Source organism: Emydura macquarii, unplaced genomic scaffold, assembly GCF_026122565.2.
Source record: "Emydura macquarii macquarii isolate MOO-44397 ecotype Brisbane River unplaced genomic scaffold, CSIRO-AGI_Emac_v2 contig_864, whole genome shotgun sequence".
Classification (NCBI taxonomy): Eukaryota; Metazoa; Chordata; order Testudines; family Chelidae; genus Emydura; species Emydura macquarii.
Window position 1 is genome coordinate 92,523 of NW_027131001.1, and position 17,578 is coordinate 110,100.

At 61.7% G+C, this 17,578-nt stretch overlaps 1 protein-coding gene across 1 annotated transcript in view; it reads left to right on the plus strand.

The window, feature by feature from the left end:
- Positions 1-5,052, plus strand: part of LOC137149857 (carcinoembryonic antigen-related cell adhesion molecule 6-like) — an 83,403-nt gene extending 78,351 nt beyond the window's left edge. The window contains exons 8-11 of the mRNA XM_067543477.1: positions 59-170; positions 3,293-3,342; positions 4,071-4,102; positions 4,599-5,052. Of these exons, the coding sequence (XP_067399578.1) occupies positions 59-170; positions 3,293-3,342; positions 4,071-4,102; positions 4,599-4,718 (314 nt within the window). The 3' untranslated portion in view covers positions 4,719-5,052. The remainder of the gene's footprint in view (positions 1-58; positions 171-3,292; positions 3,343-4,070; positions 4,103-4,598) is intronic.
- The last annotated feature ends 12,526 nt before the right edge of the window (positions 5,053-17,578 follow it).

Below are 17,578 nucleotides of genomic sequence, written 5' to 3' on the forward strand. Positions count from 1 at the left end.
CTGATCCAACCCCCGCCCCCCGCTTCTCTTTCCTCTCCTCCAGAGTCTCCAACTCCAGCCCTGGGAACGTCTCTGTCAGCCGGAGCCATCGCCGGGATCGTCATCGGGTCGCTGGCCGGGGTGGCACTGGTCGGAGGCCTGGTCTATTTCCTGCTCCGCAAACCTGGAGGGTAATGGCCTGGGGGACCATGGGCTGGGGGCTGCGCCGCGTGCTGGTGAGGAGGGGATGCGAGCTGCCCTTGGGTGCTGGATGGGGTCATGCTGTCTGCTCCCCCCTCCCCCCAGGTCTTTGCACCCTGCACCTCGGGGTCTCTGTTTCTGGCTCGCTCTGTGGTGAAGGTTCCTTCCACGGCTTTGCCCCCAGGGTGGGATCCTGCCCCACACGCACCACACGCCTCTTGGAAACAGTGTCAGGTCTCCTAGGGACAATCCCTGCCCGGCACCCAGCGCCCTGAGCTGCCCCAGCGCTCCCCGGCTCTGCAGCGAGTGGCACAGACTGACTCTGCGGCGTGGGGAGCTGGGGGAGGTGGCAAGAGAAAGAGACGGGGAGTGTGTGGGGAGGGAGGGAGGGAGGGATGGGTGGTTGGATGGCTCAGTGGGTGGATGGACACGGGGCTGGGTGGCTATGGGGGGCAGGGATGAATGGATGGATGGATGGAAGAGTGGGGAGGTGATTGGGTGGGTGCGTGTGGGGATGGAGGTGCTGTGGGAGGTGTAGGGATGGATGGAGATGGCGCTGGATGTGTTTCGGGGTGTGACCTGTCCGTGCCTAGGTCCGGGCAGGCTGCATGAAGAGAGCAGGTTCTCCCAGCATCGGTGGCTGATGCTGCAGTTAGATTCCCGGCCCGTCACACGCAGGGCTTCTGATCCCCCCATCCCCGGTTATCAAGAAGCTAGAACAAAAGCACAGGGCCCCCTTCACCGCATGTCAGCCTCCGGCTCCCAGCCAGCAGCTAGGGCCAGTGAAGAGACGTTATTTAAAACATCTTCTCCTGACCCCAGAGGACCAGCCACAGCGCCAGATCAAGACAGGTTTGGGTCTTACCCAGGCTGCCGGCCCGTCCTGCAGTGACTAGACTAAAGTCTGTTATAAAAGGAGAGAACCAAGCGATCAGAGCCACGTTCAGTGCTCAGAGCAGGCCGGTCCCTGGCCGGGACATTACAGTCCGTCTCTCAGCACCGCAGCAGAAGGGCGCTGTTCACAGGCTGGCGCAGGGCCTGGCTGGTCTCAGTCCTGGGTCACAGCGGCAGGTGCAGCTGAGGAGGCCGGAGGCAGGAAGCCGGGATGCAGGCAGGACGGGGAGTGGACGGTGCCGCTGCCTTTTACAATCTCTGCTCTGCCATGCGGCTTCTTTCAAACAAGCTCACAGAACATGGGCAGAGACAGGCCTTGCAGCCCCTGCCCACAGGCCTGTCTCCATGTCCCCATGAGCCCTGGGTGCCGGCCTGGCTTCTCGCCCAGGGCTCATTGGAAGGGCGATGGCCGTCAAGGAGTCATCAAGGTGGCCAGCCATCTGTCTGTAGCACAGCACCGGTGTTTGCATCCAGGTCTCACCCGCCATAGCTCACAGCACCAAGATGTTCCCTGGGCAAAAACAAAACCAGCCACTTAGCAAATTACAACCTGTGCAGCAGCTCCTGCCGTGGCCCGTCTCGGCTGGATCAGTGTCAGCGTGCAGTAATAATGTTACAGACCGTCACCCCCCTCAGACAGCGTTACACGGGGGGGGGGGGGTGAATGGGGGGGGGGTGCATGTGGGGAGGGACAGACGTGCGGTGGGTGGGGGTGGGGCAGATGAGTAAGTGTGGGGTTGGGTGGCTGCATGGTGGGGGATGGGTGGGATAGAGGGGAGTGGGGGAGGATGGACAACAGGGGCTGGGTGGCTGTGGGGCAGATGCATAAGTGTGGAGGATGGAGGGCAGGTGTGGGGGTGGGTGGGTGCGTTTGGGGGTGGATAGGCCATGGGGAGATGAGAGGAGGGGGTCGGCAGTGCTGGGGAAGCCGGCTGGTTGCTGTCCCCATCCCTGGTGGGGGTGGCCCATCCCCCCGCCCATTGCCCTGCCTTTCCGTGATGAGATGACTGGCCGTGTGGCTGTGGGGAAAGCGGGAGACGTGATACACCTGGACTTTAGCAAAGCTTGAGATACGGTCTCCCACAGTATTCTTATCAGCAAGTTACAGCACTGTGGGATGGATGAATGGATGATAAGGTGGATAGAAAGCTGGCTAGATCATCGGTCTCAACGAGTAGTGATCAATGGCTCCATGTCTAGCTGGCAGCCGGTCACAAGCGGAGTGCCCCAGGGGTCTGTCCTGGGGCTGGTTTTGTTCAACATCTTTATTAATGATCTGGAGGATGGGGTAGATTGCACCCTCAGCAAGTTTGCGGACGACACTAAGCTGGGGGAGTGGTAGATACCCTGGAGGGTAGGGATAGGATACAGAGTGACCTAAACAAACTGGAGGATTGGGCCAAAAGAAATCTAATGAGGTTCAACAAGGACAAGTGCAGAGTCCTGCACTTAGGAAGGAAGAATCCCATGCACAGCTATAGACTGGGACCGACGAGCTGGGCAGCAGCTCTGCAGAAAAGGACCTGGGGGTAACAGTGGATAAGAAGCTGGATATGAGTCAGCAGTGTGCCCTGGGTGCCAAGAAGGCTAGCGGCGTATTGGGCTGCATTAAGAGGGGCATTGCCAGCAGATGGAGGGCAGTGATTATTCCCCTCTATTCGGCATTGGTGAGGCCGCATTTGGAGTATTGTGTCCAGTTTTGGGCCCCCCACCACAACAAGGATGTGGAGAAGTTGGAGAGAGTCCAGCAGAGGGCAACAAAAATGATGAGGGGGCTGGAGCACAGGACTTATGAGGAGAGGCTGAGGGAACTGGGCTTGTTTAGTCTGCAGAAGAGAAGAATGAGGGGGGATTTGATAGCAGCCTGCGACTACCTGAAAGGGGGTTCTAGGGAGGCTGGAGCTAGGCTGTTCTCATGGTGGCATGTGACAGAACAAGGAGAAATGGTCTCAAGTTGCAGTGGGGCAGGTCTAGGGTGGATATTCGGCGGGTGAAGCACTGGGATGGGTTACTAGGGAGGTGGGGAAATCTCCATCCTTGGAGGTGTTTAAGGCCTGGCTTGACACAGCCCTGGCTGGGATGGTTTAGCTGAGGTTGGTCCTGCTTTGAGCAGGGGTGGGACTAGACACCTCCTGGGTCCCTTCCAACCCCCATCGTCTATGATTCTACCCCCCACCCCCACCCCACTGACGTCATGTGGCGTCTGCTGTTTCCCCAGGGGCCCTGAGCAGCGCACGCCCGTCAGAGGCCCAGCTGCGCCCGCCCACAGTAAGTAGCAGCCCCGCCACTCACAGCTGCATGGCATGTGCTGCATGGGCGGGGCCTGTGAGCCGCGTGGGCGGGGCCTGAGAGCCGCATGCCTGTCCTGCTGCTAGTGCCGCTGCTGCTCCCCCACACCACGGTGTGATGGACGACCAAGCCCAAGGGCATGATGGGAAACTCCCTGCCCAGACAGGAAGTGGCATCCCAGCCGCCCCAGCCCGTTTCCAAGAGTCCATCTGGGATTCTCCCAGTTTCCCCTCTTTCTGCTCTGTGCTGTGGGTGTCACGGGCTCTGGGTGCCCCACCCACCATGCCTGGGCTGGGATCTCTGGGGGCAACCACGGGACGGGGGTGACAGGTCACTTGAGCCTGGGGTTCACTGCTTATCCCATCCCCCGCCCCCTCCAGATTTCCCCAACCCGCTGGTGCTGGGAACCAGGGGCTGCCCCGCAGAGCCTCACATGGGCATGGGGTGCCCTGTCCCCTTCCCCCCACTCCTCTCATGCCTGCTCCCCCTTCCCTCCCCCTCTGGGGTCTCCCTCCCAGTGCAAGGAGCCTTGGGGACCACGCTAGCTGCAGCCACTAACCAGCTGGCACCGCTTCGCCTGCCGCCACCAACCCCCCCGGCCCTGCTGCCCACTGCTTGGCGGGGGAGGGGTCACTGCTCCGCAGGGGGGCTGCACCCCAGGACTGTCGTGTTTCTAACCCCGTCTGTCTCCTGTCTCCGTCCTTCAGACCAGGGTGTCGGTGACGACAAACCCCCCTTGGTAAGGAGCCTTCGTCTCCAGCTGAGGACGTCTGGCCTCTGTCTGGGTGCTGGGCGGGCTGGGGGGCCAGAGCAGGGGGGCTGGGGGCCAGAACTCACAGACTCATAGATGCTAAGGTCAGAAGGGACCATTCTGATCGTCTGGTCTGACCCCTGCACAAGGCAGGCCACAGAACCTCCCCCACTCCCGGGTCAGATCCTGCCCTAAAACGGAGTCACTGACGGCCCCACATCGCCGGTGACAGACCTCAGGGTACAGAGAATCCAGCAGCCGGTGAGCCCTGCCCCACGCTGCAGGGGAAGGCAGAACCCCCCAGGATCTCTGCCAGTCTGCCCTGGGGGGAATTCCTGCCCACCCAGATACGGCTCGTGGGTTCTCTCCCTGGCTCGGGGAGGGGAGTGGGGTTCAGTGGGTGAGAGCAAGGGGCGGGGGAGGGGCAGGACTAGGAGCCAGGACTCCTGGGTTCTCTCCCTGATCCGGCTTGCCTGCTTTTCAGGGTAAGGAAGACATTCAATATTCTACACTAGCCTTCACCTCGGGAGCCCAGAAACCGCCGCCCGGACCCCAGCCCCTCCCGGCCGGCGGCACCGTCTACTCGGAAATCAGGAAGAAATGACCGTGATTTGCTTGGGACCTCAGGAATCGATGCTGTCCCCCACTCCCACTGGGTGTCTGCCCCCCCCCCGTCCCCCCACCCAGGGAGCTGCTGCAGCTCCTCCCCCAACACAGCACATCCCACCTGCGCCTTTGCCCCCCCATGCAGGGTAACTGCCCCCTGAGCAAAATGAGTGTGAGACCCTCCCCGGCTGAGGGCCATCAGGACTCCTGGGTTCTCTCCTGGGCTCTGGGAGGAGAGTGGGGTCTAGTGGTTAGAGCTGGGGGAGGGGGCTGGGAGCCAGGACTCCTGGGTTCACAGGGTCGGGGGCTGGCGGGGGAGCTGTGCAGGGGGGCTGATGAGTAACGGCTGACACCCCCCATCCCAGGCCATGCAGTTGGTGTGGCTGGGCATGGGGAGATGGGTCTGGGATGCCAGGCAGCCCCAGTGCATGGGTGAGGTGGCACCATCATCCCATAGCATCTCAGCACAGGGCCTGTGCCATGCAGCCCCCCACATGCCATTTCCCCCCCCCAGCTCTCTGCACCCCCATCCCTCAGTCTCACGCTGTCAAACGGTGTCCTGGCTAAGGGGTGGGTGCTTGTGTTGCTCACTGTGTGCTGATTGTGCGTGGGGGGGGGGGGGAGGTTGGCTGACAGGGGGGCTGCGCTGTGATTGACGCCGTGTTTGTAATAAAATGAAATATCCAAATTTAGCCCACGACTCCCGGCTGTGAGTGTTAGCGCGGGGGTGGGGGGGTGTCTGGGCTGACGCTGCCGGTGTGCACATGGGGACACACAGACACGGGGGGACACAGATACGGGGGGACACGGACACTGGGACACACAGATACATGGACACACAGACCCTGGGGGTGGGGAGACGCAGACATGGACACAGGGATAGGAAGACACTGGGTCGAGCAGACAGACACACGGACAGAGTCGTGGGCACGGGCAGACAAGGGACACGCAGGCACTGCCCTGACCCATCTCTGCCCCGCCGGGGAGGCTGCCGGCCTCCCGCTCATACCGTGGCCGCCGGACTGAGCTTTGCGAGGAGGAGGTGACTCAGCCGGTGCCCGGGGCAGAAGCCGGGCTGGTAGCTGAGGCGCACCCCAGGCACCGGGCACGTGTCCTGCCCTGGGCAATGCCCGGGGGAGCAGCGCTGGGCCTAATGGGGAGACGTTCCCTGGAGGATGACAATCAAACCCCACAAGTGCCGAAGGGGGTAAAATCCAGGGCACGGTTCCAGGTGTGACGCAAACACCCCCCGTGCTGAGCTCGGTGCAGGCGCGGCCGGGGGGAGGCAGGCAGCAGGACGCCCCAGCCTGGCGGCACATGGAGGCAGGTGGAGTCACAGCCCTGCCCGCACCCCGGCAGGCGAGGGGGAGGCAGTGCCAGGCCCCGGCCCAGGATGGAGCTCACAGGTTCTGGGTGGAGCTCACGGTTTGTTCTTCGAGTGCTCATGTCCCGGCTGATTTAGGTGTGCCCCACACGCACGGTGCCCGCAGCTTTTCTCCTGGTGGTACCCGTGGGGCCAGCTCTAGCGCACTTTGCTTCGTGCAGGAAGCCCAGGCCACTGAGCGACCCACAGCAGAGCCGCTTATGGTGCTTGGGGGAAGCTCCCGTCTCCGAGCAGTGTAAGATCTGCAGGAGCTTTCCCCCAAGAGCCAAGCCAGGCAGAGACATTAGAGTTAAGGCCCTTCTGCTGGAGGCGGTGCTCAGCCCGGCGTCGGAGCGCTATCGACTCGGGATGAGAACCGCGGCATCGATGAAGAGCGCCCCGCCGGTGTCAGAGTCGCCCCAACACCGCTCGGCACCCCTGGAGCCAAAGAAGCGCCAAAAGAAGACGCACTGCGGGGAGTGCTCGCCAGCACCAAAGCCGGCTAGGAACTGTTCGCGGAAGCCGAAGTCAGCCTGGAAGGGGTCTCTGCCGTGCGGGTGTCAAGCCTGGCACCCATGGGAGTGGCAGGGCCTGCGCCGCCTATTGGTCCCTTCCATGCCGGAGGCGTTCCAGGCGACGAAGGGCCCATTGGCCATGCCGGAGATGCCTGCACCACAAGTGGGTAGCCCCCCCGAGGAGCGGATGCCCCGGCTGGGACTCTGTTAAGGGATGTGGTACGGCATGTTGGCCACCGGCGTTTATCAGTGTAGGCTGCGTGTGTGTGTCCCTGTGCGATGCTGTCCCAGCTCTGCGCAGGTAACTGAGACGGCTCTCACAATGGAATGAATCGACACGACCACGGATTAGCTGAGCAACGAAGGCGCCCAGGCCAGGTTTATTGTGTGCGGCACAATGAGAAATGACCTACAGAGTATCTCTGGGTCAGTTTCGTTTAGGTGGTGTTACAATGGCCACGGCCCAATGGTGGGACTTTCCGTTATCCCCTAGACTGGACGCTGGTATTCCCTCTGACACCCTCTTTTATACACTGTTACATACACTTTCATTCTGCCCCCTTTGACGTAGGTAGTTGCCACCCTCCTGACGTCGTCTAATACCACCTTTTTCTGTTGATTGGCTGATTTGGGCAAAACAACTCCATGTATCACCTTTTGTCATTTCTATCCATCAAAGTGTCATTTTAGGGAGTTAGTTAGCCCTTTGGTATCTTGGTACCTCCTGCACCTGCTACATAATTTGCATTTTAGTAATATTTTGGCAGTCTATATGCTTGCAGTAGCAGCACTTTCCTGTGTCAATTTTAGTTAACTTGGTTTTTTCCCCTTATACTCCTGTTCACTTGGCTTTTTCCACTTAGGCCTTCGCCTGTTTTACAGGCCTTATGACAGGTCTTATATTTACTACAAAGGGAATGTTAGCGACTACGCAACTGCTGTGTCTCCCGTCAACTGGTTGCTGCTCGCCAGCCTCGCGGCGCTCGTCGGATTCTCAGCACCCGTCTCCGGAGCCGCGCTGAGAGAGTTCAGGTTTGCATTTCCAGTCTCCGGATGCTAGGTACCGGTCCCCGGAGCGCCAGCATGGATCTGCCGAGCGCCTGCATCGATCTTTGGACCCCGCAGTTTGCGAAGCCTGTGGCGTCGCATGTTGCCAGCATGCAGCAGGTCACCGGCGCCCTGGCACTGCTCAAGTCCTTATAGGAAACCAAAGAACGACGCGGCCAAGACGTAGCAACGCTGCGGCTCCGGATACGCTCCCCGACGCTGGAGCTCCGGCGCAGAGATGCAGAGACGCGGATGCACTGGTGCTCCCGGGGTCACCGAGATAGACTGCTTCAGACTCAGGGGAGGAAATTATAGTCCTCCCAAAGGCGCAGGCCACAAAGCCCCTGTGGGTTTCCCCGTGCACCACAGAGGGGGCAGACTCCAGGTCAATGGACTGGACCCTGGCAATCCTGGACCCCGCGGGGATTCCCCATTCCACGGTGCCCAACCCACTCTCGTCCGTGGGAACTTTGGTGCCGTGCTCATCGAAAGACCCTCCCACGGCACCGGCCTTAGACGGAGATGAGCTCTAAGAGGAGCTTAAAGAACCCATGGCTGAGCTCTGTGGTGTCCTGCGTCCACAGCCCCGTCCAGGGCGGCCCTCCCGGGCACGAAGGGGCAGCGCAGCTGGCGAAGGCTTTGTGCAAACCCGGCACCACAGGCGGGCAGAGAACAGTGCTGTGTGCTCGCTAAGCGCTTCCAACACCTGTCCACGCCCGTCCCCGGGCTGGCTGGAGGGCACGGCGGCCACCAGCACCGCAGGCAGGGCACATGAGCGTCACAGCAGAGAACACGGAGGCAAAGCAGCTGATTGCCGTGGTCGGACACGGCACTGGACACCAGCCTGCAGCCGAGTGTCCAACCAGCCGGCGTGTGAACATCCGGCAAGCGCTGGAGAAGTTCATCGACTCGCTCCCCATCCTCCAAATGAGAGTTCGAGGCCGCCCTGCATGAGGGTGGGACGCTGGCCAGGGCCTCCTTGCCGGCGGATTCAGATGTGGCGGACGCGGCAGCGCGGGCCACAGCCTCCGCGGTGTCGCTGAGGAAAGCGTCGAGGCTCTAGTTGCCAGATCTCTCCACGGATGTCCAGCCGTCTGTCCGGGCCCTTCCGTTCGCCGGCGCCGCTCTGTTCACGGACCAGCCCGACTCCGGGCTGCACGGGTGAAAGGACTCTGGGGCCTTTATAACCCGTCCTCGCCCAGGAGACACTTCAGGCCCTCACAGCAGCAGAGCTTTGGGGGCCAGTCCGGACGGGAGCCCCATAGACAGAGAAATAGCGGCTACAAGCATCGCTGGGACAATTCGCCGGCATCTGCTTCAAACCAGGCCCGAGCCACCATCCTCGGGTCGAAAGAGATGCTTTGAAGGTGCCCTGGGGGCGACCGACCAGGTTACACTCGAGATCCAGTTTCCCGACTGTTCCCCTCCCGCCTGGCCTCTCTTCTCCCAGCCTGGATGGCCATTACGTCGGGCCGGTTACACCCTACAGCTCATCTCGCTCCCGCCCTCCTTCCCCCTCCCTCTTCAGGGACCCCTCACCTCCTCCAAGAGGTACAGGCCCCCCTGCCGGTGGGGGGGTGGACGAGGTCCCTCAGGATCTGAAGGCAAAGGATTCACGGCATTTCCTCAGCCCAAGGGCGTGGGAGGCCTTTGACCCACACTGGCTTCACGGGCCCTAAACAAGTTCCTCCAACAGCTGGAATTTCGCACGGTTCCCCAGCAGCCCCAGCCCCTCTGGATCCGGCGACTGGTTCGCTGCCCTCGGTGTGAAGGATGCTGATCTTCACATGGCTCTTTCCACGATTCCTGCGGTTTGCAGCGGGAGCCGGCGCTGCCAATTCACGGTCCTCCCCTTCCGCCTTTCCACGGCCCCTCACGTGTTCACCGAGCGCGTGGTGCTGGGAGCGCCCTCCGCAGGCCAGGCAGTGCAGGGGATTCCTTACCGGGATGCCTGGCTAATCAAAGGCCGCTCGAGGGCACAGGTCCATCGCGACCCTGGAATCGTGAGAGACACGTGTTGGGCGCTGGGCCTGCATCACTGCTCCTGCCGGCACAGAGAATAGTCCGTGGGGCGCCCTAGGCTCCATTCAAGCCAAGCGCTGCGGCCCGGCACCAGTGCAGGCTCTGGCAGGACGTCTAGCCAGCCTACGGCCCCTCTCACCACGGCGAGGGTTTGTCTCAACCTCCTGGGGCATCTGGCTGCTCAAACGTCCGCCGTGCGCTGCGGCAGGCTGCGGGTGTGGCCGCTCCAGATGTGGCTGGGAGGTGAGTGTGCGGGGCGGGGAATGGCGGGAACCCTGTCCAGGGGGTGTCTGGAGGGGAGTATCCCGTTGCCAGCCACCTCTGCAGTGGCCGTAACCGCAGCCTGCTCACGTCCACTCTGGTTTTGGTGAGTCCCCAGCTGTGCGGCGGGTGCTGGGCAGGAGTTCCCGGGCATGGGGATGGCAGCTCTGCTCAGCCGCATCCTGCGTAGTCCTGAGCTTGCTGCGCGATGGCAGAGTGGGACGTGAAGGTGTGTACGGACGGACACACAACGACCACACAGACATCCTGGCCAGGCACACGCGCCAGGAAAGCTGCCGAAGGCGCCTGGGCCCTGGTGGAATGGGCTGACAGGGACACGACTCCGGCGTGTTCATAGCAGGCGCCAATGCAGGCTGAGATCCAGGAGGATGGGGTGGATGCACCTCAGCAAGTCTGCAGATGACACTGAGCTGTGGGCAGTGATAGACATGCTGGGGGGCAGGGATAGGCTGGGCGGGGGCTACGGGAGAGCAGGAGGTGGGGGGTGGAGCCCAGACGGCTGGACACGGGTGTTTGGTTTCCCCAGTTCCTCTTTGTGGTGATTGACTAGAAAGATGCAGCTGAACATGTCGGCTCCCACCCGGGGGGGGGGAGGGGAGGGTGGCACAAGCAGAAGCAGAAGTGGTGAGAAGATCAGATACTTCGAAATCCATTCACCCGACCTCCTCCCCAGCCTCGCCCTGCCCCCTCCATCTCGCCCTCCGCAGCCAGGAGAGAACCCAGGCGTCCTGGCTCCCAACACACACCCCTCCCTCCGACACACACACCCCAGTGACACCCTCAGCTCCTTCGGCCGGACAGAAACTCTTTGTTTTGTGCCTCGTGTTTGTTTAGCCTCAATCGCAGGAATTTGGGGAAAAAACCAACGAAACCAAGTGGCTGCACCCAAGGCAGCCCCGCCCCTCCCCCCGCGCACCCTCCGTGCGATCCCCCCTCATGCCTCCCCCCATCCCACATGGACCCCTTGCTCGGCCCCTCCTCTGAGCTCTGATTCACCGAGTGGGGCCCGGCGTGTTCACACCTGTCTGCCCCCCCACCCTCCGGGGCAGAAACATGGGCTGGTCCCCCACCACCCTCAGTAGCCCCCAAGCCCCTTCCACTGACTGACCCTGGCAAAGGGGCGCGAAACGGGGTCTCCGAGCTGGTCGTGTTTCACACTCGCTGTGCAGGGGTGTGACGAGCAGCTGTGCCCCAGCAAGCCAGACAGCCGCTCCCCCCAGACAGACGGATGTACGTGCAGAACTCAGCGTGGGGGAGGGGAAGTTTCCAGCTGTGAAAACCCCAGATCCACCCCCCGCAGCTAATGCAAGACTGGGAGGGGGGCCAGATGCCTGGGGTCCCACACAACACCCCCCCCCCCGTAATCACTCCTGTCCACACGCACCCCCCCCCCGTAGTGACTCCTGTCCACACACAGCCCCCCGGCCTGGGAGGACAGGCTACAGGGGAACATGACGGAGCAGGGTAGGGGGGTGTTTACAGGGCCCGGACACCTGGGTCCCCAAGATGAAGAGCCACCTAGTGACCCCCCCATCCCCTCAGTGCCAGAAGTCGGGCATGGAGGGAAGGTGAGTGGGGGAGGGATGCATGTCCACGCCCGGATGCCTGGGTCCCCTGGCAGTGCCGCCCTGGAGCAGACGTCACCGAGCTGCACCCGCCCCTGTGGGACTCTGCCCGGTTACTGGCCTTGGACTGGTTCCTTATTGCAGGGGAATTACCCCCTGCCCCCCCTCAACCCCCTCACCCCAGAGATGTGACATGGGGAGCACCAGCTGGGCACAGACCTGGGCAGCTGTGGGGGCAGGTTTGGCTACACCAAGACCCTGAGTGGCTGGCCCGGGTGACAAGGGAGGGGGAGGGGAAGTGGTTGGGTGTCTCTGGCCTGGGGGGTTGATGGGAACCTGTGGGGCGGGTTCTGCTGTGGGGCCGGCAGGGGAGGGGGAAGGGGCTGGGCAGGGAGGTATCGTTAGCAGTGGGAGAATCCAGCCCCCCTCCCTGTCCCCCAGGTGCCCCCAGTCCTGCCCCCTCCCCTGTCTCTGGGGCAGGTATTCCCTTGGCCCCCCCAGCCCTTCCCTCCCTCCCCGGGGCTGGTTTACGGGATGTTTGCAGGGCAGGTCGCACTCTGCGCCATAGAGGAGTGGCCGGGGGGGGGTTGTTGCATTGACGCACCCTGTAAATCGCCCCATTTATGGCACATCCACCCCCCAGACGGGCCCTCCCCAAACCGCCTCCGCCTGCGCCAGAATCGCCCCGCGCCGCATCACAGGGACCAGCGTGGCCAGGACACCGCTGCGGGGAAGCTCACAGCCCTGGGCTCTGGGTGCACAGACGTGTGCACACGCACACACATACACACACACACACAGGGTAGAACCCCTCCCTCCCCCGCACCGACGCGCGCGCGCACACACACACACACACACACACACACAGCTCGTTATTGCCAAACCAGCCAATTGCAGCATTTCCGGCCAGGCTCTCTGGGCAGTTAGAGGCGGGGGCTGCGCTAGAGGGGCCCATTGGTCAGAGCCAGCCAGTCCCTGCCCTGGGGCCGGATCGGGGCAGGTGCTCCACAGAGGGGACAGACCCGGGCCCCATTCCCGGCCGCCCTGCCAGCGCGTGGGGTCACTGGCTGTGCTGGGCCCATTGGGACGTTTGAACTTGGCCGTCCCCTGCAGGCTGGGCCGTGGCTGGAAGCTCCACTTGGGGGCTGGGGGAGGGGGCGAGGCCCGTTGCTGACCCTGAGGGCTATTAACATGGTGCTTTATACACAGGAGAGCCACGAAAACCGATGCCCATCGCCCCCCCCCATCGCCCCGTGCCAGCCCATCCCCCGCCCTGATCCAGCCCATCCCCCGCCCCGGGCCAGCCCCGACCTGTCTGAGTTCCTGGCGGCTCCGGGGGAGGCACTTTTGGAAGCTGCTGGGAACAAAGAGTTGGAACAAACCCAGCCCCAGGGCCGGGCACCCCCGGGTGTGTGTGGGGGGGTGATGTGGGGGAGCCCAGGGCTGGGCTAGCAGGGGCTGTGGGTCGGGGGTGAGGGGCTCTAGAGGGGTGGGGCGGGGGACTCAGTCCGGGGCAGAACCGTCCCATTCGGTCTCTGGCTCCCCCTGGTGGCTGCCCAGCTACCTTCAGCCCCAGCTCCCTGCCCCGCCTGGGGGCTCACCCGGCCAATGGGGTGTGGGGTGAGGTTGTGGAGCCAGGGGGCATAACCCCTCCCCCCGAGCCACCCCCTTCTGCCTGGGGTCCCAGCTGTTTGTGCTGGGGAGGGACACACAGAACCAGCCCCCCCAGCTCCTCACAGCGACCCCCCCAAATAACCAGGGAGAACCAGCCCAGGGGTTGGGCAACCACCTACCCCAAACCAAGGGGAAGGGCAGAATCTGCTTCCCCTCCTCCCCCGGCCCTTCCTCCCCCTCCCTAGCACCCGAAGGGGACCTGGGTAGGTGCGGTTGGAGGGAGGGGGGGAGCCAGGAGGCCCCGTGGGGCTGCCCTGCCTGTGGCTCCAGGTCCCAGCAAAGACCCCCCCGCTCGGATCCAGGCGGGTCCCACTGCAGAGACCCGCAAAGGAGCAAACCCCGCCAGGCGGGCGGCTCCGGGTGTGGGATTCTCTTGGCAGGGAAGACATTGGGGGCGGGGAGCAGCCAGACCTGGGATGCCAGAGACCCACACCCCGACACGGCACAGAGACGCTAGACACACACGTGCACAGCGATACGCTGCACACAGACTACACACATGCACACACACAGCCACACACACACAGACAAGGCACATGCGGACACGTCACAGTCCCGGCCGGTGTCCCGTGGGGAAGGGGTTTCGGACGATGCTGTTGCCATCACGTGTCCCTGGCGCAGACCCAGCCTGGGGGTCCCGTTCCCAGGGGCCGGGCAGGTCCCCCACAGTCAAGAGCCGAGCTCTGGAAGGCCGGGCTTGGACCAGCCCAACTCTGCCCCATGCCCTGTGCTCTCCGACCGGGTCTAGCCGGGTGTCTGGTCTCCCCTGGCCAGGTGCTCGTTGGTCATGTCCCCCCAGGCCCCGACTGACCCCCACGCCCTGGCCTCTCACTGCCAAACCGAGACTCTGCTTTCCCCACAGCCTGCCCCTTCAGCTGGGACCTGGCCTCACCCCATCCCATGTGGGCCTGGACATCGATGGCAAGTGACCCCCCACCCGGCTGTGGCCATCGGCATTGATTAACTGCACCAGGCTGAGCCTTAAGCCCATACACAGCCCACCCCACAGATCACCCCGTCCCTGCCCCAGAGCCAGGGCTGAACCCAGAAGGCTGCTGTGTGTGGCTGGGTAACAGCTCTCTACTGCTGCTCCAGGGCCCTGGGTCTGCATCTGGGGCCAGGCACCCACTGGGATGAAGGTTCCCCTGGGGGCTGGGCTGGGTCCATCTGGTCCCCCAGAGACGCTGCCCAGGCCTCGGTGCCGCCAGCCAGACCCTGGTTCCTGAGAACGGGACCTTCGCAGCTTCCCCAGAACCAACACCCTGCCCTGGTCATGGACGGGGTGTATCCCGCAGCCAGTGAGCGGCTCGTGCTGCCCCTGGGAACCGGCCCCTCCCGGTGCGGGGTGTCACCTGGGGCAACGCCGGCACCTACCAGTGCGAGGTCAGGGACCCCGTCAGCACCGGCCGCAGCGAGCCCAGCACTGTGACAGTGGCTGTGAGTAACCGTAGCCTCGGCCCCCAGCTGTGCTGCCCCGGCCCTGCCGGCATCGCTCAGCCGCGGAGATGCAGCTGCTTCTGGGGTGGTGGCTGTTTATACGGGGATCCCAGTGCTGGCCCTAACATGCCGGAATGCTGCTAGTGGCCTGAGCTGTGGGGCGGTGGGTGGGGTTCAATGGGGCGCTCTCCCTTTGATGGCCCCATGTGGTGCTAGGGAGCCCAGGCTGCAGGGGGGATGGTTGTGGCTGAACCGTCTGACACCCCCTGCCCCTCCCCCGCATCGCTCCCCCAGACGCCCCTCGAATTGGTGCCAACCCAGGTCTCTCTGCTGGGACCATCAGCGGGTCAGTGGCAGGGGTGGTGCTGGTCAGGATCGTGCTCTATTTCCTCTGTGAGTAACAGCCCCCGGGAGAGTCAGGACTCCTGGGTTCTCTACCCAGATCTGATCCCAGCCAGCCTGGGAGAACGCGCTCTCCCCTGCCGGTACAGACAGTGAACTCACTGCCTGCCTCGCCGGAGGGCTGGAGACCCCTAGACTACCTGCTCGCCTGCCTCGATTGGCTACTTGTCGGCCCGCCCTGCCTGAGGGCTGGGGCGAAGACCCATGCAGAGACGCTAACAGATTCCCCTTGGAGGAAGGTGCAGTGGCCTTCCTTGGAACCTGGGCCCGAGGAATGGCTGTGACGACTAGGCCAGACAGGACCACCGGCCTACAGACAGTTAAGTGAGGACCAGCAGTTAATGAGTAAAGTGTTTCCTGGGGGGAAGGACTCACAGGAAGAGATGAAGGGTTAATGATGTCTGGGGAACAGCCCCTCCAAAATAATGTTTCATTGGCTTCAGCGTGTGAGCAAGCTCAGGCTCTCACCCAGAACGTAACCCTGGGAATGATTCGGCAGGCCACAGCGGGACAGATTCCCATGGAAGCAATCCACTTGATTCGGCCCCAGGTAACGGAGGAAGAATTAGCCCTCCAGCACTGGTGGACATTAGTAAATGCTTCTTACAATCACCAGCAGCAGAGCCTGAGTTATTCCTGACAACTGTGGCAGGCAAGGATATTAGAGTGATCCACCCCGTGGTCCCACTGGGATTACAGATTGATGAGAACTCAGTAACGTACTCCAGAGACCAGAACACTTGGGCCTGGCAGAAAGATCAGGTGTGGAACACAGTTGAGTGTAAAAGGGTGTAGGAGAAAAGAAGGTTTGGGGTACATCTGTGAAGACCAATCTTGGGAGGAACATGATGAATGCTTCTTCCCCCAGCCTGGGAATAAGTCCCACCGTTCCTTTGATGTTATCCTGGAGAGAAAATCTGTTATTGTCTATACTGTAAAGCGTGTGTGTGTGTGAGAACAAGATGTGATGTGGTATTGATCAATGGACATTGGATTCACCCCATGGTGCCTGATGTTAATCGCTGTTTCTGTAAGGTAACCACCATTGTTAGTTGTGATATTCCATTTACTGTGTCTGCATGGCCTGTACAACATTTAAATGCCTACCCGGAGCTACACAAGGAGGTTTCCCCATCTCACTGGGAATGGGTCTCCCTGCCATTAAGAGACTATTAACCCATCCCTCTTCACAAGCTGCGCTGCAAAGTCTCAACACTTTGGGGGAGAATGGCAAACTCGAAATTCAGCACCACAACCAGGAGATCTCCAGGCTGGCAGGCACAGTTAAAACACAGGCCATCACGCCTGGTGGGAGTCTTTGCTTGGATGGAGCCCCCGTGCAGCAGGTACCTTGAATATCCTGCTTCACCCACTGTGGTGATCACTGGTTTCCAAATTATATTAGCAATTGGGCTGATTCTGCTGGTTTGCTGGATCCAGCAACTGATGCGACGGCTGCAATGGATTGAAGATCAGACCCAGTACCATGGAGTAAGAATGTGATGGGGATCCTTGCTCAACGCTAGCACCCCATCAACGGGGGGACTGTTACCTGGCAGCTCTGTGTTCTGGGGGAACCAGCGCGCAAAACCCCGACTCTCTGGCTCACCTGAATAACCCCCCAGCCCCTGCTTGAACCAGAAACCAAAGGCATCTCAGTATGAAAAGGCAGCGGCAGACACACCGAAACCCTCCCAACCAGGGTGATACATCTCCCCCAGCCTCAGCTACATGGAAGCTGTAAAAAGGAGGCAGCTCGATGAGCACATGGAATGGAGAACAGACCCCGCATCTCCATGGAAGCTGGGACAAGAATTAGCCCAGCCAATGGAGACCCAAACTCCAAAGCAGGGACCGCACTGAACTCTGGGACTGGCAAAGCAGGGACACACGGCATGCTGGGAGATCTCTGCTCCTGATGTAAATGAACCCACCCCTGCACACACCCAGCTCGGCAGGTATCAGCCCATTCCAGTTATTGATCTCCAGACACTGAATCTGCCTGGCTGCATTGGGAGCTCCCTCCAGGAACACGGCCCAGAGGCAGGAGTGATCAGCTCCTATTGTCCAGCACAAAGAAAACCCTCTGGGATACTCCCTGGAGTCATTGTCTACCCATAAACAAACCTGGTGTCTACAAAAACCCCTGCCCAAGTTCAAACCCCCATTCTGGTGCCTGCATCAGCTCCGTGGGAACTTTCCCTTTTCCTCACTGATCGTGTTAGGGGCTCTGCCTGTCGCAAGCGCTCCAGACCCTCAGCTGAACAGCCTGTCTGCTGGGAACCTCTGAGCCGCACCGAGTGGTAAGACCCCCCATCTTCCCCCAACTCTCTCTCTCTCTCAGGCCAGGTGTAACTTTCTACTTTTGTAATCAAACCTGGGCTAGCTTCTCCAATACCCAACTGTAATTGTGTGGTATTGTAAGCATGTGATTGTGTTTCTCTCCTTGTCTGGTATCACTGTTAGTATCATTGTTTTATACACCTGGCAATAAACTAACTGTTAGAATAATGCTGGGTGCCAGTCTCTCTCTCTCTCTCAACTTCCTGTC